The 23,373-nt window shown below is 43.5% G+C and overlaps 1 protein-coding gene across 6 annotated transcripts in view; it reads left to right on the forward strand.

Moving 5' to 3' along the window:
- The first annotated feature begins 895 nt into the window (after positions 1-895).
- Positions 896-23,373, forward strand: part of map3k4 (mitogen-activated protein kinase kinase kinase 4) — a 116,197-nt gene continuing 93,719 nt past the window's right edge. For 3 of the 6 annotated variants that reach the window (XM_078405199.1, XM_078405202.1, XM_078405204.1), the window contains exon 1: positions 897-1,135. In XM_078405199.1, the coding sequence (XP_078261325.1) occupies positions 1,113-1,135 (23 nt within the window). In that variant the 5' untranslated portion in view covers positions 897-1,112. Of the gene's footprint in view, positions 1,136-1,562; positions 2,054-23,373 lie in introns of those variants that run through there. The other 3 variants (XM_078405203.1, XM_078405198.1, XM_078405201.1) reach the window with 2 other exon arrangements.

Genomic DNA, 23,373 nt, shown 5'->3' on the forward strand with positions numbered 1-23,373 from the left:
TGCGCAACCTTATGTGCAAGGTTCCTTCTGGGCTGTGTCCCACTCCCAAGTAATCCATCTGCTTACACATCGTGCATTTAATGCATGGCGATGCAACAAAGTTACTTGAGGGGGTTTGGTTTGGAAATCTTAAAGAATGAAAGATTAAAAGGCAGTAGTAAACAGATTGTCGGTTCCACTCTCAACCAATCTGCTTACGTTTATTATGCATTTAATACATGGCAATGCAACAAAGTTAATTCAGAGGGTAGACACGAAATGTTGTGGGTCAGGCAGCATCTCTGGAGAAAAGGAAGAGGTGTCATTTCGGATCGAGACCCTTCAGACAGAATCAGGGGAGAAAGTTTTGGTTTGGAAATGTAATAAAAGGCAAATGTAAACTATCTCACCTCAACCAATCCCTCTGCTTACGTTTAGCGTGCATTTAATACATGGCAATACAGCAAAGTTAATTGAAAGGGTTTTTATTTGGAAATGTTTTTTAAAATGGTTATAAAGGAGCAAAGGTACACAGGGCGGCACGGTAGCGCAGCGGTAGAGTTGCTGCTTTACAGCGAATGCAGCGCCGGAGACACAGGTTCGATCCTGACTACGGGTGCTGCACTGTAAGGAGTTTGTACGTTCTCCCCGTGACCTGCGTGGGTTTTCTCCGAGATCTTCGGTTTCCTCCCACACTCCAAAGACGTACAGGTATGTAGGTTAATTGGCTGGGTAAATGTAAAAATTGTCCCTAGTGGGTGTAGGATAGTGTTAATGTACGGGGATCACTGGGCGGCACGGACTTGGAGGGCCGAAAAGGCCTGTTTCCGGCTGTAGATATATGATATGATATGATATGACCTGGGCAGCGGCCTCAGCCGCGCCCCCTGGCGGCAGCACGCCCACGGGCTGGCCGCCGCGGGTTGCCGTCGTTACCACAGACCGGTCGCAAGATGGCCGCCACGATTGCCGAGCGGAGCTCGAGCGCTGGCTGAGGGGGCAAAGCCGGCGGCAGCGCTCCCCACAGCAACGTTTTCTCTCTTTATTTATTTCCAACAACGACGTCTACCCGAACGGCGGCAGCTCCGAGCAGCAGCAGCAACAGTAGCTATGCATCAGTAGCGACTCCCGACATGGAAGCGTCCGAGCTGCAAAGGTAAAAAAAGAGCTTTTGCACAGTGGAGGAAGTTTTGAAGCGAATGCGGAGAGGGGAGAGTGTGAGGGGAGAACGGGTTGCACCGTCCCCCTCGCTTCCCGGTCGGTTGGCCTCGGGGTCTGCGGGCGGCGCGCATGCGCGGGACGCCGACAGGCCGCCGGCGGAGGGCAGCACTCGGCCACCATGCATGCGCGGAGTGCCGGTAGAGCGCATCATGCGGCCGCGCGCATGAGCAGGGTGCCGGCAGCGAGGGAGCGCCCGGTCGCCGCGCATGCGTACGCTGCTGGCGGAGAGTAGTCTGGGCCGCCGGGCATGCGCTCCGTTTGCTGCAGCTTTCTGCGTGCACCGCCGAAACAAAAGTCAACCAAATTTTAAAAAAAACACGCCAAACAATTTAATTTTTAATTTGCATCGTGTAGGAAAATGAACGAGGATGCATATACAACGCATGCTCTTCAATGGGAAGCGGCTGTGTTACATTTAGCACATTTTTTTCCCCTCTAACTTCGGCTCCTGCAGCAGCGCTTAAAGTATACAATAAGAATGAGACCGTGTTGAAACTGCAGTAAATCTCTCCTCCCTCCTCTGTGCATTTAACTGGGTGGGGATGATACTGCAACAAACATCTGCCGCGGCCAGTGATACAATGGGGGTTCAACGAAAAGATCACAATCTTTCAAGTTACAGCGAGGCATTATCTCTACATTCAGAATATCTTTAGTAAACAACTTAGCAGAATGGTGACTGATTTTTGAACTGCATTGCCGCAGCTTACTTGTTCTGGAGGAAATCCAACATATTCTCTTCCTTACCATCCCCTCCCCGCCAACTGTTGAAATGCGAAGCTATGTAAAATCCAAATGCTTTCTTAACCAGAATTTTCGTCTTTTCTCAACTGGCTCATTCATGCAAGACCAGGTGCGTGTAAAAACCTTTTCGCACTCTCACTGAATTATTGGCCAAAGCCGGTAAATCTAATCATTTGTAATAATTTTATTTATAACATAAAGCTTTTAAAACTGATTCATTTTAAAGTCTGCATCGGATTCGCTTCTTTAAAGAATCACACACTGCAGCAAACACCTAACTCGTTCACGGATGTCTTTCGTGTAAGTATTGGACATGTAAAATTTCACGTACTAACAGATTTTGAAGGAAACTGCACTTGACAGGCGTTTTGATACATTTTGCATAATTTCTGTCCGGAATTTGGAACGATGGGTTTGAAAACAAATGCTGATTGTTGAGTGTCTGGCGGAGGAAGTGCGAGCTACTTTTTCATTGGGGGAAATTGACTGAGGAGCAAATAAAAGTTTGAGGAAAGTTTGCTGGAGACTTTTGCGTAGGAGTTTGCGACAATGTGGCATCGATGCAGATACAGACCCGAATCGGCGGATTTCTTTGAAAACATTATTTTTCTTTAAGGCGTGTAATTTAGCTAATGTTTCTTTATGGTGAAAAACTACTAGAGACTTGGGAAGAGAGAATGTCGACCGGACAGCAGAGATTTTTTAAGCCATCCTAATTTATTTTCAAAGCTCCGCATTTTCGGGATTTTGTTCCAAGGGCGCGGTCGGGCAGTTTTTCAATCATTTTTTTAAGTTAGGATTACTGCACGTTTTCTCCTCGAATTAAGGATGACAGAAAAGGGTGTAGGCGGTTTAGAAGGGTCCCGATCCGATACGTCGTCTGTCCATTACCTCCACAGATGCTGTCTCACCCGCGCCTGAGTTCATCCAGCACTTTCTTTTGTTGCAAGTTATTAGGTCGACAGCTATGTCACGTCGACGAGGAACACACCGTGTGCACCTGCACTCTGCTCCAAGCAACTTGGAGAAGTTCCAAGTATTTAATGATTGCACATTGTTCATTTAAAAGTAGTCGAGTGTACCTCCATACACCTCTCATCACCATCCAGAGACCTGAACAGCACTTCCAAGTTTCAGTTTATTATTGTCACGTGTACCAACGTAAAATTAAACTGTTTTGCATACTATTCAAACGGTTCAGATATACTATATATAAATGCAATCAATCCAAGTACAATAGGTAGAGCAAAGGGGAAGATCCAGAGTGCAGAATGTAGTCCTCAGCATCGTAGTGCATAAGTCCATGGACCAGTCCAATATCCACAATGAGGTAGGGGTGAATTCGACGGTACCCTAACTTATTGGAAGGAATGTTCAGGTGCCTGATAACAGGAGAATAAGCTGTTCATGAGTGGTGGTGCATGTTTACCTTTTGCCGGACAGGAGCAGGGATGGGACAAGTCTTTGATTATGTTGGCTGCTTTTTTAAGGCAATGTGGGAAGTCTGGTCTGTGTGATGGACTGAGATACACCTACAATACTACAATTTCATGCGGTCTTGGGCAGAGCTGTTCCCAAATCAAGTTGCGATATAACCCGACAGTATGCTTTCTATGGTGCACCTGTAGAAGTTTGTAAGAGTCATTGGAGACATGCCGGTTTTCCTCCATCTTCTAAGGAAGTAGAGATGCAGGGGTTCCTTTTCAACGTGGTTGGTCCATGACAATTTTGTTGGGAATATTAACGCCAAGGAACCTGAAGCTCTCAACCACTTCCATTTCAGCACCATTGGTTCTGATTGGGGCATATACCCCACTGCCTTTCCTGAAGTCGATAATTAACTCCTTCGTCTTGTTGACTTTGAGGGATGGTATGTTACTGTTCACTATCTGCCTCCTGTACTTTGTCTCGTCATTGTTCGTGATCTGGCACACCACAGTGGTGTTATCTGCAAATGTGTAGATGGACTTAGAGTTAAATTTGGCTATACAGTTGCGATGTATAGGGAGTATAGCAGGGAGCGGAGACCTCCTTGTGTGGCACCACTGTTGAGAATTGAGGTGGAGAGGCAGAGATTTGTATACACCAATTTATTTGGGTGTCTTGTTGCTCTTTATTGGTATAACTGTATGGTAATCTGAATTTCACTGTACCTTAATTGGTACATGTGACAATAAACAAACCTTGAAACCTCTATTGCATTTGATGCTCTCGATGTGGCCTCCTCCACATTGGCAAGACACAGCACAAGTACTCAAAGTCTGTACTGTGTCTGTAATGGCTATGCTGTCGAGCTCCCGGTTGCCAGCATCCCCATTCAAACAACAATCTGTCAGTCCTTTTGCCTCTCCACTGTCAGGTGAGTTCAAATTCAAACTAGAAGAACAGCACCTTGAATTCTGCCTGTCCTATTCCATGTACCTTTAAATGTCGTTATAGTTCCTGGCTCAACCAACTCCTTTTGCAGCTCCATCCACCATCCCTTGGGTGGGAAAAAATTGCCCCTCTGGTTCTTATTAAATCTTTCCCCTCTCACTTTAAACCTATGTTCTTGAAAATCAAAGAAGATTGTAATAATTAATAGCATCGAGCTACATGTATATATTTGAATCAGTTTGGTATTGATTCCATTAAAATACCTACATTATTGCCCTTATTCAAAATAGAGGTTCAATTGTGCAGCCCAATTTTAACAGCATAAAAATTACTTGGCTGTCTATAGAATTCAGCACAGTTGGTTTCTAATTACCCATCTTGTGTGTTAAAGGAATTATTGTTGTAAAGAACATTAGCAGCATTGAGTAGTGTGGCTGGAAGACAGCATTGTGACAGGCAGGGAACTGAATGGGAGTAACTTTAATGACTTAATGGGATGAGTGGGAGATTTTTTGGGGACAGATGGTTTTCTTTGAGATAGAGAGGAAACAAGTGAATGGTCTTGCAAAAGAAAATCACACTTGTATTACAACTAAAAGCAACAGTTCAATTTGTGCTATTAAAGATAGGGGCAAAGTGCAGAGTTGTAAATTGGGGTAGGGAGGGTAGGGTAGCGACAGGCTTTACATTTGGTCAAAAACTCAAAATGCTGGACAAACTCAGCGGGTCAGGCAGCATCTCTGGAGAAAATGGATCGGTGACATTTCAGGTCAGGACTCTTCTTCAGGCTGATAGTAACAGGATTGGGGGTCTGGGCAAACTGGAAGCAAAGGAAAAAACAGGACATATTAGGGTTGGCAACAGATGACCCCGGGCAAGGAGGTTCCTGATGGGTTGACTATTGGCTAGGGACAGGTATAACCCCAAGAGGGAATCGCAGTTGAACTGTGGAAGTAGTATACCAACTTTCAGTGGAAGGAAGGAGGGAGAAGGGGAGAGGAAGGCGTTTGTAAGAGTTACCTAAAATTGGAGAATTCAACCTGTTTACCATTGAGTTGCAAGCCACCCAAGTGAAATATGATATGCTGTTCCTCCAATTTGCACGAGGCCTCACTCTGGCAATGGAGGAAGCCCAGGTCAGGAAGGTCAACATGGGATTGGGATATGGAGGTAAAGTGGTTACCAACTGGAAGATCCAGTAGGCCTGAAGAAGGATGTCGACCCGAAATGTCACCTGGTCCTTTGCTCCAGAAATGCTGTCGGACCCGCTGAGTTACTCCAGCTTTTTGTGTCTATCTTCGGTTTAAACCAGCATCTGCAGTTCCTTCCTACACATCCAGTAGGCCTTGGCGGACTGAGCACGTATTCAGTGAAACGGTCGCCGAGACTTCATTTGATATACAGAAACCCACATCTGAACAACTGATGCAGTACATGAGGTTAGAGGAGGTGCTTGTGAGCCTCTGTCTTAATTGTAAGGATGGCTAGGGTTCCTGGACGGAAGTGCGAGAGGAGGGAAAAGGAAGGGTAAGTGACATCTGCAGTTGCAGGGGAAGGTATCTGCAGAGGGGATGGCTTGAGTGGGAAGGGATGAGTGAACCAAGGAATAACAGAGGGAGTGGGAGGGATGGAGATAGGAAGATGTGATTAGTGGTGGTATCACATTGAAGGTGATGAAAATGTTGGAGGATGATGTGGATGCTGGTGGGGTGAACAATAAGAACCAGGGGAACTCTGTCCTTGTTGCGTCTGGGAGGAGGAGAGCAGAACTACGGGATATGAGACTTGTATGTGAGATCCATCCGTGATACAAGGGGGAAACCGCATTTACTAAAGGATGGAATCTTGCGCAAAGCACAGTGCTGGAGAAACTCACTGGTTCAGGCGGCATCTGTGGAGGGAAATGGACTGATGTCTGAAGAGGGGTCCCTATCCAAAACGTCATCTGCTTGTTCCCTCCACTGCCTGACTCGGTGACTGTGTTTTAATCAAGATTCTAGCCTTGTGCTATATATTGTATGTTGTGCTCTGTTTTTTTTGGTGAGTTGGTGGCATATGAGTGGAATGATTGGTAGCCTGCAGTCAGGGACTGTGGAGTGAGAACGTGTTGGTGGCAGGAGTGGCACTGGGCTATAAATGGCCTTCTGCATCAGGGCAGAGCTCCAGTGCTCGAAAGAGAACTGGAACCAACACTTCAGATCAATGGCCTTTTAACGGAAAGATCATTGATCTAAAACTTCAACTTTATGTCCCTCCCTGCATGACCTAATTATTTTCAGTATGTTGTTGTTCTATTAGATTTGCAACGACTGTAGTTTTTGATTTTTTTTTCTATAAACTTAACTGTGGAGCTGTGCATAGAATTTGCATTTGGTTGTGGGACCAGCAGAGAATATTTTTCAGACGGAAGTGGTGCCATGAATGTATTCCTTCCAATAAATAAAGGTATTGGGTGGAAATGAAAGTGTACATTTGTTCTGGCGAGTTAAAAAAATCCAATGATTTGAAAGCTAAATCGAACCAACGGAGACAAGGAACTGCAAGTAATGGTCCAGACCCCCCTTCATACTGATTGTGGTGCAGGGGAGGAGGAAAGCTGGAAGAGAAGTAAGTACAGAACTTGGCAAGCGGATACAAGTGATTGGACTTTTCTTTGGCAGATGGTTGGACAAGGGGTGGGCATGGGAATGCTGCAGAAGACAGAAAGGGATGGGGATGCAATTTTATATGCTGAAGAGAAAACTGAAGGGGACGAGCCCCCAAAACAAGCATTAGCTAAAGATGGCTGCAATACAGGCCTGGCAGAGCATCACCAGAGAAGGCACCCAGCAACTGGTGATGTCCATGAATTGCAAACTTCAAGCAGTCATTGCATGCAAAAGATATGCAACAGAATACTAAACATGACTACTTTCATTTACATGGCATTGCTGTGTTCCAAACATTATGGTGCCCTGAAATGTGGGGACTATGTATAAACACTGCTGTAATTTCTACATGGTGAAACCAAAATGAATAAAAATGGCCTTTATTAAAATCTGACAATGTGCACTTTAACCACATGTGATTTTTTTTCTATTACAAATCTCAAATTGTGGAGTACAGAGACAAATAAATAAATGATAAGTGAAGAGAGCACTGGTGAGCTTACTAATCGCAAAGGGACTGGCAGGCCAAGGAAGACCTCCACAGCTGATGACAGAAGAATTCTCTCTAAAATAAAGAAAAATCCCCAAACACCTGTCTGACAGATCAGAAACACTCTTCAAGAGTCAGGCGTGGATTTGTCAATGATCACTGTCTGCAGAAGTCTTCATGAACAAAAATACAGAGGCTACACTGCAAGATGCAAACCACTGGTTAACTGCAAAAATAGGATGGCTAGGTTACAATTTGCCAAAAAGTACTTAAAAGAGCAACCACAGTTCTGGAAAAAGGTCTTGTGGATAGATGAGATGAAGATTAACTTATATCAGAGTGATGGCAAGAGCAAAGTATGGAGGAGAGAAGGAACTGCCCAAGATCCAAAGCATGTCACCTCATCTGTGAAACACAGTGGTGGGGGTGTTATGGCCCAGGCATGTATGGCTGCTGAAGGTACTGGCTCACTTATCTTCATTGATGATACAACTGCTGATGGCAGCAGCATAATGTTTATGACATAATGTACATGACATTGCTGTGTCCCAAACATTATGGTGCCCTGAAATGAGGGGACTATGTATAAACACTGCTGTAATTTCTACATAGTGAAACCAAAATGTATAAAAATGGCCTTTATTAAAATTTGACAATATGCACTTTAACCACATGTGTTTTTTTTTTTCTATTACAAATCTCAAATTGAGGAGTACAGAGGCAAATAAATAAACGATGGGTCTTTGTCCCAAACATTATGGAGGGCACTGTATATGGGTTATGTGTAGGCAGATAAGAGCTGGGCTAGGCATCATGTTCGGCACAGATATTGTGGGCCGAAGGGCCTGTTCTTGTGCTGTACTGGTCTGTGTTCTAGGTATTGGGCTACTGCCCCTCATGGATTGTTGTACATGACTGAGAAATAGTGTTATGGTTTTCTATCCTGTGAACTCTCGCTTCCACAGTTTGCTGTATTTGCTGTATTATGCTTTGTGGTGACTTGGTTGCATAATACAAGTGGGAAGTTCCAAGAGTAGTGAAACTGAACAGTGGAGTTAGCATTAATTCATTTAGCTCAATTTGAGCAAATCTACTGAACGAGTTCCAGAATTGAGGGCATTCAAATTTCCCTCTACAATTGGCAATTGCTCTGCCCAAGACTAAATTGCAGAAAGTTGTGAACACAGTGCAGTCCATCACACAAACCAGCAACCATCTCCCATCTATACTTTGCGCCGCCTTGGTAAAGATGCCAACATAATCCAGAACCAGTCATACTATGGTCATTCTCTCTTCTCTCCTTTCCTGCCGGTCAACAGAACCAGGGGCCACAGTCTTAAAATAAAGGGGAGGCCATTTAAAACGGAGGTGAGAAAAAACCTTTTCACCCAGAGAGTTGTGAATTTGTGGAATTCTCTGCCACAGAGGGCAGTGGAGGCCAAATCACTGGATGGATTTAAGAGAGAGTTAGATAGAGCTCTAGAGGCTAGTGGAATCAAGGGCTATGGGGAGAAGGCAGGCACGGGTTATTGATTGGGGATGATCAGCCATGATCACAATGAATGGTGGTGCTGGCTCAAAGGGCCGGATGGCCTCCTCCTGCACCTATTTTCTATGTTTCTATGTAACCACCTTGACGTAGATGCAAGGAACTGGAGATGCTGGTTTACGAAGTGCTGAAGACCAGCATGGCCCTTGCACTTTTAATCTTCAATTTCACTGTAGCTACATCTCTATATTCTGCACGCTGTTTATCTCATCGTTTGCATTATCTGATATTTGGTATGATTTGGCACGCAAAGCAATTTTCTTTCAGCATCTGCAAAACAAAGATCTTCTACCTCTGCTGTGCAACAGCCCCCTCCCAATCCTGTAACGAAAGTTCACATTGACATTCGTTTTAGATCGGAACCTATTTTTGTATTTTGGGAGCCATATCTCAGGTGCAGAAGCTTGAAAGCACGTCCCACCAGATTCAGACACACCACCTTCACTTTTATCAGGTTTCTGAACAGTCCTTCCATAAGCTAGGTATAGTCCCGATTCTCCATCCTACCTTATTGCGAACATTTTCTCTGGAACTGCTATGCTACGATGCTCTGTATCTTCCTCGTCACTCTACCTTTTGTACTTGTGTTTGACTTGATTGTATTCATGTATAGTATTATCTGTAGATGCAAGGAAAAACAGATGCTGGTTTACAAAAAAGACACAAAATGCTGGAGTAACACAGCGGATCAGCCAACATCTCTGGAGAAATGGATAGGCAAGGATTTGGGTCTGGGCCCTTCAGACTGATTGTGGGTGGGAGGGGGGGAAGAAAGCTGGAAGAGAAGAGAGGCACTATTATCTGGTGTGATTGGATCGCACGCAAACCAGTGTTTTTTTTCTACCTCGGTAAACGTGACAATAATAAACCTAAACCTGTGTTGTTTTGTTACATGCAATATGTGCAATAAACACTGCGATAAAATACTAATGCTTCTCTTCAAAGTTCTGCAAATCCACACAGGGTTTGTAAACTGACAGTGGTGTCCTTTTCCAAGCCCACATCACCAGCCCTAATTGCGCCAGGCTGGATCCTGTTGGCAGATCATGCCCTTCAGCTATCTAAATAGATACTATCGAAAGCTCTGTATTGGCAACAAATTACGAGGTAAATGGAGAGAATGATTTGGGGATTTTTCTCAAAATCATCTTTGGGGGAGAGATAAAGTTATAACATTCTTATCAACCTCTTGTAATTCCTGGCCTATGACTTGAAAATGGAGAAGAGGCAAAAGGATAAGAGCTTCTACAAATATATAACAAATAAATAAAATCAGTAGATTCCTTACAACCAGAAATAGCATAATTCATGAAGAACAAAGCAATGGCAAAAAACTGGAGTAACTCAGCAGGACAGGCAGCATCTCTGGAGAGAAGGAATGGGTGACGTTTCGGTCGAGACCCTTCTTCAGACTGATTAGGGATAAGGGAAACAAGAGATATAGACAGTGATGTGGAGAGATAAAGAACAATGAAAGATATGCAAAAACGTAACGATGATAAAGAAAACAGGCCATTGTAAGCTGTTTGTAGGGTTAAAATGAGAACCTGGTGCGACTTGGGTGGGGTTGGGATAGGGAGTGAATGCCAGGGCTACCTGAAGTGAGAGGAATCAATATTCTTACCACTGGGCTGTAAGCTGCCCAAGTGAACACCTTTGTTCAGCCCGTGTGAACCAACCTGATCTCCCGGTTGCTGGACACTTTAATTCTCCTTCCCATTCTGACACAGATCTTTCTGTCCTTGGTCTTCTCTATTGTCAGAGTGAGGCTAAACGCAAATTGGAGGAACACCATCTCATATTTCGCTTGGGCAGCCCAGTGGTATGAAAAGTGATTTCTCTCACTTCAGGTAGCCCCAGAATTCCCCCTCTCTCTCTAACCCTCCCCCACCCAAGTTGCACTAGGTTCTAAAAAAAACTATATTTGTCGAGCTGGCCAAAATAATGAAACTGGATTAATTCCCCAGTGCTTTATAATCTGCACTTTAGTGGACGAGGAGGTAGTGGCTGTGTTGATCGCTAACTTCCAAGAACCTATAGATTATGAAACAGTTTGCAGAGCTACTGCCACTCTGCATCGGGGACTTGGGTTCGATCCTGACCTCGGGTGCTGTCTGTGTGGAGGTTACACATTCTGCCTGTGACCACGTGGGTCTCCTCCGGGTGCGCTGGTTTCTTCCCAAAGACGTGCAGGTTTGTAGGTTAATTGGCCTCTGTAAATTGCCCCTAGTGTGTAGGGAGTGGGTGAGAAACCGTGATAACATAAAATGAGTGCGAACGGGTGATTAATGGTCAGTGAGGACCTTGTGGCTGTATCTATCAATCCATCTGTTACTGGTGATAAGAGGATGCCAATTGTAATCCTACAATTTATTGAAAAAGAGAAGTTATAAGCAGAGTATTGTAATGTCAGTGCGGTAAAAGGACACTTGGAGCACATCAATAGGATTTGTTAAAAGTTAGCATTACTTAATGATAGAAAATTGATGTTTTAAACATTCTTGAATGTTATGGAGATGTAACCGGTGGAATAATTAAGGAAGAACCAGTGACTGGAATGTATTTGGAATTTTAGAAAGTCTTGAAGTTCCACAAGAAATAGAGGTTTGATCTGTAGCCTACATGGATTGAAAATTTGGTTGACGGATAGGAAACAGCAGGGGTGATAGGTGGTGATGAGTGGGGATACCACAGAGATCAGTGTTGGGCCTTAACTGCTCACAATACATCAATGTTTGTGGTGGGGGGACCGAACATGATGCAACATTTGCTGATAATTAAAAGACCGAGTGAGGCGAGGGGGATGCATGGATAATTTAAAGTAATTTGGAAGTTGCTTGGATGGTATGTAAAAAGCAGGTCCATTTTAAAGAAGTGAAACGAGAAGTTATCCACTTTTTGGTAGGGAAGTATTATTTAAATGGATTGGGGAACTATTGATGCACAAGGGATCTAAATAACCTTGTATAAACGTCACTGAACAATTTTTTTTAAATGATGGAAGATTGAAAAAAATGCTGCTCAGAGAAATTTGTATAAGTCGCAATGTAAGTATATGGACATTTTAGAGCATAAACTGGTAAATTGGTCTTAAAGGCAAGTTGATTTGAGTACATGAGTTATGTCTTGCAGCATTTAGACAAGGACCGTGGTGTGATGTCATCTGGAATATCGTGTTTGGTCTGATATGCCTTCTGTAGAAGGATGTTGTGATAGAGGGGATGCGCTGAAGGTTAACTAGATTGATTGATTCCTGAGATAGGCAATTTGCAATGGAGATCATTTCACAGTCAGCTTCTACTCTGCAGAATCTAGAAGAATGAGAGGTGATCTCAATGAAATTATTTTCATAGACTAGGGGTCACGGTCTCAAAGTAAGGGGTTACTCATGCAGGACTGAGATAACAAGAATGTCAAAGAACAAGAAGGTTTGGTGGTAGACACAAAATGCTGGAGTAACTCAGCGGGTCAGGCAGCATCTCTGGAGAGAAGGAATGGGTGATGTTTCGGGTCGAGACCCTTCAGTCTTCACCTTCCATTTAAACCAGCATCTGCAGTTCTTTCCTACATAAGAAGGTTTGGTGGTTTTCTTGATGCACAGGGACAGATGGGCCAAATGACCTATGTTGTAAATCTTTGACACTTTCAGTGTGGTGTGTCATACTAGAGTTGTATTTCATCGTTTTCTTTCTTTAATGTCACACATGCATTATAGGTTAACATTTTTCCCATGCTCCCATCTCTGCTTGGCTTGTAAATACTACAATATATCACTGCATATTGCATCAAAATCCCAATCTTCATTGCTTTATCGTTGCAACAAATCACAACTGCCTATCATTTTTAAGAATGTGCTCAATCATTTTGATATCAAATTTCTATTTTCTTTCTTACGAAGTAAAAGTCCAGAACGTAGCATAGCAAATGATACTCAAGTTTGAGCATTAAAAGGTGATGGCCTGAATGGGACATTAAAATCAAATGCTGAAATCTAACACTATCATGTGCCATAGGAAAATAAGTAGTCGGTCACAGCACAGAGTTATGTCACATGATAAAGCTTTCCTTCTCTGCACCTCTTCAGACAACCGTGTTTAATAGTCATGCGTGCTGACAGCAGAAGCTTAACAGTTTCGTTTATTGTCATGTACAGTGAAAAGCCTTTGCATGCTAACCAGCCAGTGGAAAGATTATACATGATTACAATCAAGCCTTCCACAGTGTACAGATGCATGATAAAAAGAATAACATTTAGTGCAAGATCTAGTGTTTAATGCAGTTTTAGCATGGTCCTCTACTCATTATTTCCATGTCAACTAAAAGGGTGCATCTTCTGCCACCTTAATCACCAATGACATCTCATTACGTTGGGATCAGTGAGCAAGGTCCTTTCTCCCCATCTCCATCCCATGTGTACCTCGATTTCCCTCATTTATTGCGTACTCCACACCCATGCCTCACTTGCACTTTGCTATCCCACTCCCACAAGCATCATCAAGATTTGGGAACAATGGAAAAGGAACATTTTCCATGTTGAGATAAGGAGCAACTGGGGGTGGGGGGAGTCGACATTTGAACATAGAACATAGAAACATACAGCATAGGAACGGGCCCACAATGTCTGCTGCACATGATGCTAAATTAAACAAATCTCCCCTATCTCCATTCTCAGTATATCCATGTGCCTATCGAAAAGTCTCTTTTAGATGGACACATCAAAGCCACTGTTACTAAGGATCCCATGTGCCTGCTGCCTTTTCATTTCAAGGTAATGACGATCACAGAAAACAGATGCAAGAAATTAATTGAGAACCAGGGCCATGTTTTTGTGCTTATACTGTAATGTTTTAGATCCTCGTCCTCCAAATCATAAAATAAAAACAATATGTTGGAAGGACTCGAAGCAGAAAACATCTATGGAGAGAGTAATGTTTTACATTGACCTTTTATCAGGACCATGCAAAATTAGAGAGCAAGTGTTTTTTTACTCATCTTTTTGCCTAGTTCTGATGAAAGATCTTTGACCTGAACTTAAACATGTCTTCATGTTCTGCTGATCACAGAGCCAGCCATATAATTGCAGCAAATCTATCTATATACTAAAACATTCATTTGTTTATTTGTTTGTTCCTGAACTACAGCGAAAATGGTACACGATAGTGCGACAATTTTAGGCCCACCTTACTCGCTGTTGTCCCTTTGGTGCTAATGGAAGAAGTTGCATTGAAATCGGTGTTATATATTTAAAAAACATAACACAAAAAGTAAGGAAATTTGTGTTTGGTAGATTATTTCTTTGTTGTAACAATGCTTCTTGGCAATAAATCTTATACCGTTGGAAAGCCTGTTTATTTCCCTTTTAAATGGTGCCACATTTGTAAGGAACGCATTTGTGGGATGAGCAGCAGAGCTGAGTATATGGGTTGCGCCCATGAAAAATTTGCCAAATCTTCTCTGCCAATGCCAAACAGCTTATTCTGCTGTTGCTATTGACTCTTGTTTTGAGCTTCTGGTACCCCCCAGGTGCTGACAATCAGGTTTGGCAGCATCTGTGAGCATGGGCCCTGCTACAGTGGTCAGTAGGTGTCTGCTCCAAGAATCGGCATGCCACGTTTGACTGATCTGGATAGGGCCCGTGCGATAGGGCAACTTCAAGCTGGTGTTCCGCAAAACCAAGTTGCGGCATTATTTGGAGTGAGCCCTAGTACCATCTCCAAAGTGAAGGCCAAGTTCCATATAACGGGGGATGTCAGAGACAGGCCGCGAAGTGGGCGTCCCAAGAAGACGACACCCGAAGAAGACTTAGGAACCGTAGGCTGTCTTCTACAGATTTGCAGTCAAGGTTTGCAGGACGATATGGCCGACGGCTCTCTGTCCAGACAATTCGGAACAGACTGCACGCAGCCGATCTCCGGTCTCATAGGGCTGCCAGGAGGCCTGCCATGACTGCCCTTCACCGTCAGGCCCGTTTGCGCTGGTGTCGGCAACACGTGCACTGGAACCTGAACATGTGGAGGAACGTTATGTTCAGCGATGAGTCCAGATTCTGCCTACGGCAGTTGGATCATAGGGTCAAAGTGTGGAGAAGACGCGGAGAACGCTATGCTGATTGCTGCACCGATAGAGTAACATCTTTTGGTGGAGGCAGTGTGATGGTGTGGGGTGGCATTTCCCTCACTGGAAAAACGAGGCTTGTCATCATTGGAGGCAATCTCAATGCAGAGAGATATCGAGATGAGATTCTGCAACCAGTGGCAATCCCATATCTCCACAGTCTGGGACCGAACTCTATCCTCCAAGATGACAATGCTCGCCCCCACAGAGCAGGGTTTCTCAGAGACTACCTCCAGAATTTGGGAGTGGAGAGGATGGAATGGCCTGCCAGCAGTCCTGACCTCAACCCCATTGAACACTTGTGGGATCAGCTTGGGCGTGCTGTTCGTGCCAGAGTGACCAACACAACCACGTTGGCTGACTTGCGACAAATGCTGGTTGAAGAATGGGATGCCATACCACAACAGTGTGTGACCAGGCTGGTGACCAGCATGAGGAGGATGTGCCAGGCTGTTGTGGCTGTGTATGGTTCTTCCACACGCTACTGAGGCTCCTGTTTATTAAATGAATAAATTGTTAAATTGCCAATATGTCTTGTTTCTTCAGACTTCAATCATCCAATCCACCAAACAACACCGAACAAGAGTGAATGGCAGAATAAGCTGTTTGGCATTGGCAGAGAAGATTTGGCAGATTTTTCATGGGCGCAACCCACATACTCAGCTCTGCTGCTCATCCCACAAATGCATGTTCCTTACAAATGTAAAAGGGAAATAAACAGGCTTTCCAACGGTATAAGATTTATTGCCAAGAAGCATTGTTACAACAAAGAAATAATCTACCAAACACAAATTTCCTTACTTTTTGTGCTATGTTTAGTTATTCACATTTTAAAGTTTAAATCAATCTCTGGGAGAGGGAGGAGGGGGGGGGTTAGGGAGGATAAGGGGGGTTGAGAGGGATGGAGTGGGGGGGAGGGGAAGGGGGGTTGAGGGGGAAGGGGAGGGGAGGGGGGAGGAGAGTGGGAGTGAGGGGAGAGGGGAGGGGGGGAGTGGGAAGGGGGGAGTGGGAGGGGGGAGTGGGAGGGGGGGAGGGTGCTGCACCAACGCAGGAGAGGTTTGGGCCCAACGGGTCCTCTTGATCTAGTATACAACTAAAACTCATTGAAACGTTTTGCAACATTATCTACATCTCTTAAATATATAATAGCCTTAAGTATTTTTTTGTTTTTGCTTATTTACAAAATATCTGGTATCTGGTTTTCAATGTATACATGCTGTAGAATTATTTTCGATAGATGCATTTAGGCCTCCTCCTGCACCTATTGTCTATTAGAATAATATATTCCTTTATTTTATCCCACACTGGGGAAATTTGCAGTGTTACAGCAGCAAAGTGGTTAGCCAGAGACATTCATTATAAATACAAATAAAGATAAGGATAATTGTCATCATTTACTGTGTTTTGTTTTAACTGTTACTGTTAACTGGTCTGCTGGGAGTAGCGCTGCTTGTGCAGTCTCACAGCAGCGGGAAGGAAGGACCTCCGATATCTCTCCTTCACACACTTGGGGTGAAGGAGTCTGTCACTGAAGGAGCTACTTAGTGCAGTGACAGTGTCCTGCATGGGATGGGAGTCGTTGTCCTGCAGCGATGTTATCTTTGCCATCATCCTCCTCTCTCCCACCGCCTGTACTGACTTGAGGGGGCAACCCAGGACAGAGCTGGCCTTCCTGACCACTCCATAGAAAATGGCTGATGCCACCGCAGTGTTGTAGAAGGTCCTTAGGAGTGCCCCCTGTACTCCAAAGGACCCGAGTCTCCTCAGCAGGTAAAGTCTGCTCTGGCCCTTTTTGTACAGTGCATTGATATTTTCGGTCCAGTCAAGTTTATTGTTAAGGTAAACACCCAGGTACTTATAAGAGTCCACTCTCCCGATGTCCATTCCCTGGATGTTCTCTATATGCCCTGTCATCGTCGTCTGTGATGAGGCCAACGATGGCAGAGTCATCAGAGAACTTCTGTAGATAGCAGTTTGATGAGCTGTGCCTGAAGTCTGCAGTGTACAGGGTGAACAGGAAAGGAGCTAGCACTGTTCCCTGCGGAACCCATGTGCTGCAGACCACTATGTCCGAAACGTAGTCCTTTGTCCTCACATACTGTGGTCGGTTGGTGAGGTAATCCAGGATGTGAGGTGGTGATCCACTCCTGTTCGCTCCAGCTTGCCCCCCAGAAGCCCAGGCTGAATGGTATTGAATGCACTGGAGAAATCAAAGAACATAATTCTCACAGTGCTACCAGGCTTCTCCATGTGTGAAAGAGCTCTGTGGCGTAGGTAGATGATGGCGTCCTCCACCCCGATGCGAGTCTGGAAGGCGAACTGCAGCGGATCCATTGATGGTCTCACCAGGGGGCGAAGATGGACGAGGACCAGTCGCTCCAGTGTCTTCATCAGGTGTGATGTCAGTGCCACCGGCCTGTAGCTGTTGAGTTAAGTATTATGTAACAATACTTGCATTTAATAGATCTATAACTGTAGAGATTTCATCATTCCTTACTTGGATTAATCTTTTGTTCACTATTTCATTTGAAAATGCTGCTTTGAGGAAAGCTGTATCCTGTCAGGATATCGTGGATTATGGGGAGAAGGCAGGAGAATGGGGTTAGGAAGGAGAGATAGATAATTTGTTTATTTTTACACTCTTGCAGTTTGAGCTTTGCCGTATAAATATTCACAGATTCACAGAGAAACTGGCACATGGAACCGGTTACTTGGCCAGTGGAGTCCAGGTCCTGAACACAAAGTGCTGGAGTAACACAGTGGGTCAGGAAGCATCTGTGGATGGAATGGACGGACGACTTTTCAGGTCGGGAACCTTCTTTGGACAGATGTCCTGACCTAAAACATCGCCTGTCCATCCCCTCCACAGATACCCCTGATCTTATCGAAACATATAAGATTATTAAGGGGTTGGACACGTTAGAGGCAGGAAACATGTTCCCAATGTTGGGGGAGTCCAGAACCAGAGGCCACAGTTTAAGAATAAGGGGTATGCCATTTAGAACGGAGATGAGGAAAAACTTCTTCAGTCAGTGAGTTGTGAATCTGTGGAATTCTCTGCCACAGAAGGCAGTGGAGGCCAATTCTCTGAATGCATTCAAGAGAGAGGTAGATAGAGCTCTTAAGGATAGCGGAGTCAGGGGGTATGGGGAGAAGGCAGGAACGGGGTACTGATTGAGAAGGATCAGCCATGATCACATTGAATGGTGGTGCTGGCTCGAAGGGCTGAATGGCCTCCTCCTGCACTTATTGTCTATTGTCTATCAGCCATGTTTGAATGGCTTAATTCTGCTCCTATCGCATGATCTTTTGTTCTGTTGCACTTGTTGCTCTAAAATATAAAACGAAAGTGATGTTTTGAAACACAATTTCTAGTTTAACAAAATGACATTTAATTGCACTTTGAATTACCTCAAGTAATCGCAATAGGTTTTCCCAACAATCTTCTGTTTTGCATTAATGGCATCTGTTCCTACTTTGGCTGAGCATTCAAACATTTTACAACACTCCGTAGGCCAGTATTGTGCAAATAAAAGGTTCTAGAAAATCTAGCTGCGCATGAAGATTTGTGCTGCATGCTGGCATTATTTGATCTGTTTTTTGGCATATGGATGGATTGAGGTAAGTGCAGGTTCAGTGTGGGAAATCATAGCTATGATATTAAAAATAGTTCCTTAGACATTATGGCTTACATTTTTTGATTGAAAGCCAAAATGTGGAAACCATGTGAGTGTGGTGCATTTAGTTACACACGCTAGAGAGAGCCGCAGGAGTGGGTTAGAGGAAGAAAATACTTTTGCCAAGAGCATGTGGTACCAAACTGGAGAGGAGCAGCCAGGAAGAGCAACGGTATCAGAGGTTAAGGGGAGAACAGGTATCAGGTTCTGGGGAGAAGACAGGAGAATGGGGTTAGGAGGGAGAGATAGATCAGCCATGATTGAATGGCGGAGGAGACTTGATGGGTTGAATGGACTAATTCTGCTCCTATCACATGATGGTCTTATGAGGTATGCGGTCATTGGGAGTATTTATATGGGAGCATAGCCTCTGGTCCAACTAGCTGCTTGAGCTAGTGGAAACAGCACTTTGCAAAGCTAGAACTTGTGTTGATCTACAGTGGACATCAGTAAACCAAAAAGTAAAATAATTACTGGAACTTGCCTAGCATTAGTCATGTCTTTAAAATCTATTTTTCTTCAAATGAGCTTAAAACACAGCCCTTTGTCTGGAAATTTCCTGATAGGTAGGTCGTTATGAGAGCCTTTAAATATAAATGAATCTGTTGGAAGGTGTTGCACTCTGTTTGTTCTCGGGCTGTACAGAAGACAGCAATGCCAATCCAGTTAGTGTTATAAAAGAACCCTCAATTATGGTTAAGCTGTTGAATCCTGCTATTGCAAAATGCGCACTGCCAGCCTCAGGAACAGCTTTTTCCCCTGTTATAAAGGTCTTTCCATTCGGGTACTCTACCCCATTGAGGACACTTCACCTCTACCCCATTGAGGACATTGGACTTTGTCGAAGGAACTGATGCGCCACAATGCTGAGACCTTTATTCTGCACACTGTATCTTCCCCATTGCTCTATCTAGTGTACTTGAATTTGAACTGATTATGTCTATCTTTAGTATATCTGTTTAGATAGCATGCAAAACAAAGCTTTTCACTGTACTTCAGTACATGTGGCAATAATAAACCTCAACAGTTCACCTATAGTAATGCTGTTTTTTTCAAAGAGTTTGCAAAATCAGCAAGTTTAATATATTTGCCATTGCAAAGTGTGTTCAATAATGCCAAGACATCTAACCGTTACCTGTTCTTCAGAAAACTTGGATCTTCAAGACCACATAGGGTAAAAGAGATGTACTCAATTAGGGAATAATGAGATGAAAGTGATTTGCTGAGCATAAATGTGGAGTGTTGGGGGGGGGGGGGGGGTGAAGCAATTATCAAGACTTCTGAATTTGGGATAAATTCCATATGGAGGAGTTCACTTGGATCTATCAAGGTGGCATTGCATATTTTTTGTCCCCTATATATGCGATGAATATGATGCTTAATCCATCAAACTATCAGGTAGTTTGCTAATCAGTATTAACAACTAATGGAGTTCAAAGAATGAATACATATCATAACTAAACTCCATTAAGAATGTCAGATCTTTTCAGCCAGAGGTAGTAACAAGAAGTGCTGGAAGTTGATAACTACTGTATACTGTGCGTTATGACTAGACTCTTAAATGCTCAGTCAATTGGCCACATCCGTGGAAGCTTTTCAGGTTGACGACTTTGTCAGATCTGGGAACGAATAAGTTTATTGGCCAAGTATGTGCATATACGAGGAATGTGCCTTGGTGCTCCGCTCACAAATGACAACACAAACACAGTTAACAATTAAGAATCAAGCATAAACGCACCAAAACAATAAGGATACAACATTACGGACTAAACATGTGGGTGAAAATAAACCAGAGCAAAAAAGGGACTTCAGACTTTGGTTATTGAGTAGAACTATTACTCGTGGGAAATAAAGCTGTTTTTATGTCTAGCTGTGGCTGCTTTGAAAACATTCGTTTTATTTAACTGGAAAATAGTTTGGTACTAGAACTTGTCATCAATTGCACTGGTATGATTGAATTCCCGATGCTGAATAAACAAAGGGAAAGATTGGAAAAAATGGACATGGAGCATTATAATCAAGTGAGACCAGTCAGACGTAACAAATTCTGACATGGAGCATTTATTTTGCATGAGACCAGCTGGATGTAAAAAATATTTCCAAAAGTATACAATCATTCAAAATGTAAATGCAAGTCAATTTTCACTCTTATAAACCAATTTCTTCAGCTTTCATTGGTCAAACATGAAATTAGAAGTGATGTGAAACCACTTGCGTTGCATTGCTCGAATGCTTGCACAAGTGCAGTGGAAAGAGGGTGGTGAATCTGGAATTCATTGCCACAGGAGGCAATGGCGGCCAAGTCAATGGATGTTTTTACGGCAGAGATTGACAGATGCTTGATTAGTACGTGTCTGAGGTAATGGGGAGAAGGCAGGAGCATGGGGTTGAGAGGAAAAGATAGTTCAGACATGATTGAATGGCGGAGTAGATTTGATGGGCAAAATGGCCTATTTCGGCTCATATAACATATGAACTTCAGAAATGGATGTCACATTCCAAGGTATACAGCAGATACCACCAAGTAAAGGATGTAGAACACAAAGATATTCAAATGAAGGTTCCCGACCCAAAACGGCACCTATCCATGATCTCCAGAGATGCTGCCTGACCCTCTGAGTTACTCCAGCACTTTGTCCATCACTAAGTGAAAATGGGGGTGAGCAGTACGCTGTGAAAGGATTATCCACCACAGTCTGAAATACAGTTGAGGTTGGGGGAGGAATCTTTTCCATAAAAAGCAAGGTTGTAACAGGTAGGCTAACGAGTAAAGTGTGGCGTGGTGGCACAGCGGTAGAGTTGTTGCCTTTCAGCGCCAGAGACCAGTTTCAATCCCAGCTAATGGTGCTGTCTATATGGAGTTAGTTCGTTCTCCCCGTGACCTGTGTGGGTTTTCTCTGGGTGCTCTGGTTTCCTCCTACACTCCAAAGATGTACAGGTTTGTAGGTTAATTGGCTTTGGTAAGATTGTAAATTGTCCCTAGTATAGGATAGTGCTAGTCTACGAGTTTCATTGGTTGGCACGGACTCGGTGGGCCGAAGGGCCTGTTTCCATGCCAATTCTCTAAAAAACCAAACTATGGATTGTGGTATTGAGCATGAACGTGGCAAATGAAAGCAGAAACAGACCATATTTGACTCTTCCAACTGCTCTCCCATGAAAAATGTCAAGGCATCTTGGCCTTTCTTATCTGTTCCTCAAAGACCTTGAGTCTTCAATAATTTAAAAAATGTTCTTTTGATTATATTGAATGTTTCTGCCTCCACACTCCCGAGTGTAGAAAACCACGACCTGTTCAGAGAAGAAACCTCTAATCTCTATTGTAAATGGTTGATATTTTATTCTGAAACTGTGCCCCTGGTTCTAGGTTGTCTCATGAGTCGGAGACATCCCTCCAGTAACAAGCTCCCATGGAATCTTTTTGTTTCAAAAGGTCATCATCAGTTTGACCTTCCTTTGCTCTCATGAACCTTGTACATTCTGTGAACTGCCACCAATGGATATATATCCTCCTTTGAATAAAGTTTCAAAAATGTTCTGAGTATGCTCTCGTCAATCTTTACATTTGTAATAAGACGTTTAAACTTTGTACTCTGTCCCCTTTGTAATAAAGGGCAGCATTCCATCTGCTGGTCTAATTACCGGCTGCACCTGCAAGCTAACTATGCTGCATGTACTATATGAGAACACCACCATCCGTCTGAACAGCAACATTCTGCAGTCTCTATTTAAATCTGGTTTTCTCCTTTGCCGAAGTGGATAAACATACATCTCACCTGCTAAACTTTTGGCCACTAGCCTCACCTACCTATATTCCACCACAGCCTGGTTTCTTCCTTGTCAGTTGCTTTCCAGTCTACCTTAACATCATTAGAAAATTTGGCAACAATTTATTGGGTCCTTTAACCTAAATAATTTATGTAAATAGTCAAAGGCCTGGCACTGATTCTGTGGCACCCCACATGTTACAGTTTACCACTGAAAATTATCCATTTTTACAAACACTCTTCTGTTAGCCTGCCAATCTTGTCAGCTAATATTACTTAGCTCTAATTTTGTGTAGTAAACTTTCTACTGATTACGTCTGTAAATACAATACATCTATTGGTTCCCCTTTACTCAACCTGGTTTTGCATTCTCTACAAACTGCTAAATATATCAAGCACAATTCCTCTGTCACACAGCTATTCTGATTCTGCTTTAACTATGATTTTTGTCTAGCTCTTACTGGGGGGGAAATACCACCTATTTCTGATGACATATGACAGATTGACTTTAGTCTCCATCCTTTATTGGATAAGGGGTTAGATTTGCATTTTTCGGAAAAACTGGAACCTTTCTAGAAAGGTGTAGGGCACAGTGGCTCCTGAGTAGAGCTGCTACCTCTCGGCCCCAGTGATCCATGTTCAATTCTGACCTCTGGTGCTGTCAATGTGGAATTTGGACCTTATTTTTGTGACCACATGGGTTTCTTCTGGTTGCTTGAGTTTCCTCCCACATCAGAGAAATGTGAGCTTTGGTTGGCTAATTGGCTGCAGTAAATTGCCCTGAATGCACAGATGAATGGTGGAATCT

The sequence above is a fragment of the Rhinoraja longicauda genome, chromosome 9, assembly GCF_053455715.1.
Source record: "Rhinoraja longicauda isolate Sanriku21f chromosome 9, sRhiLon1.1, whole genome shotgun sequence".
NCBI lineage: Eukaryota > Metazoa > Chordata > Chondrichthyes > Rajiformes > Arhynchobatidae > Rhinoraja > Rhinoraja longicauda.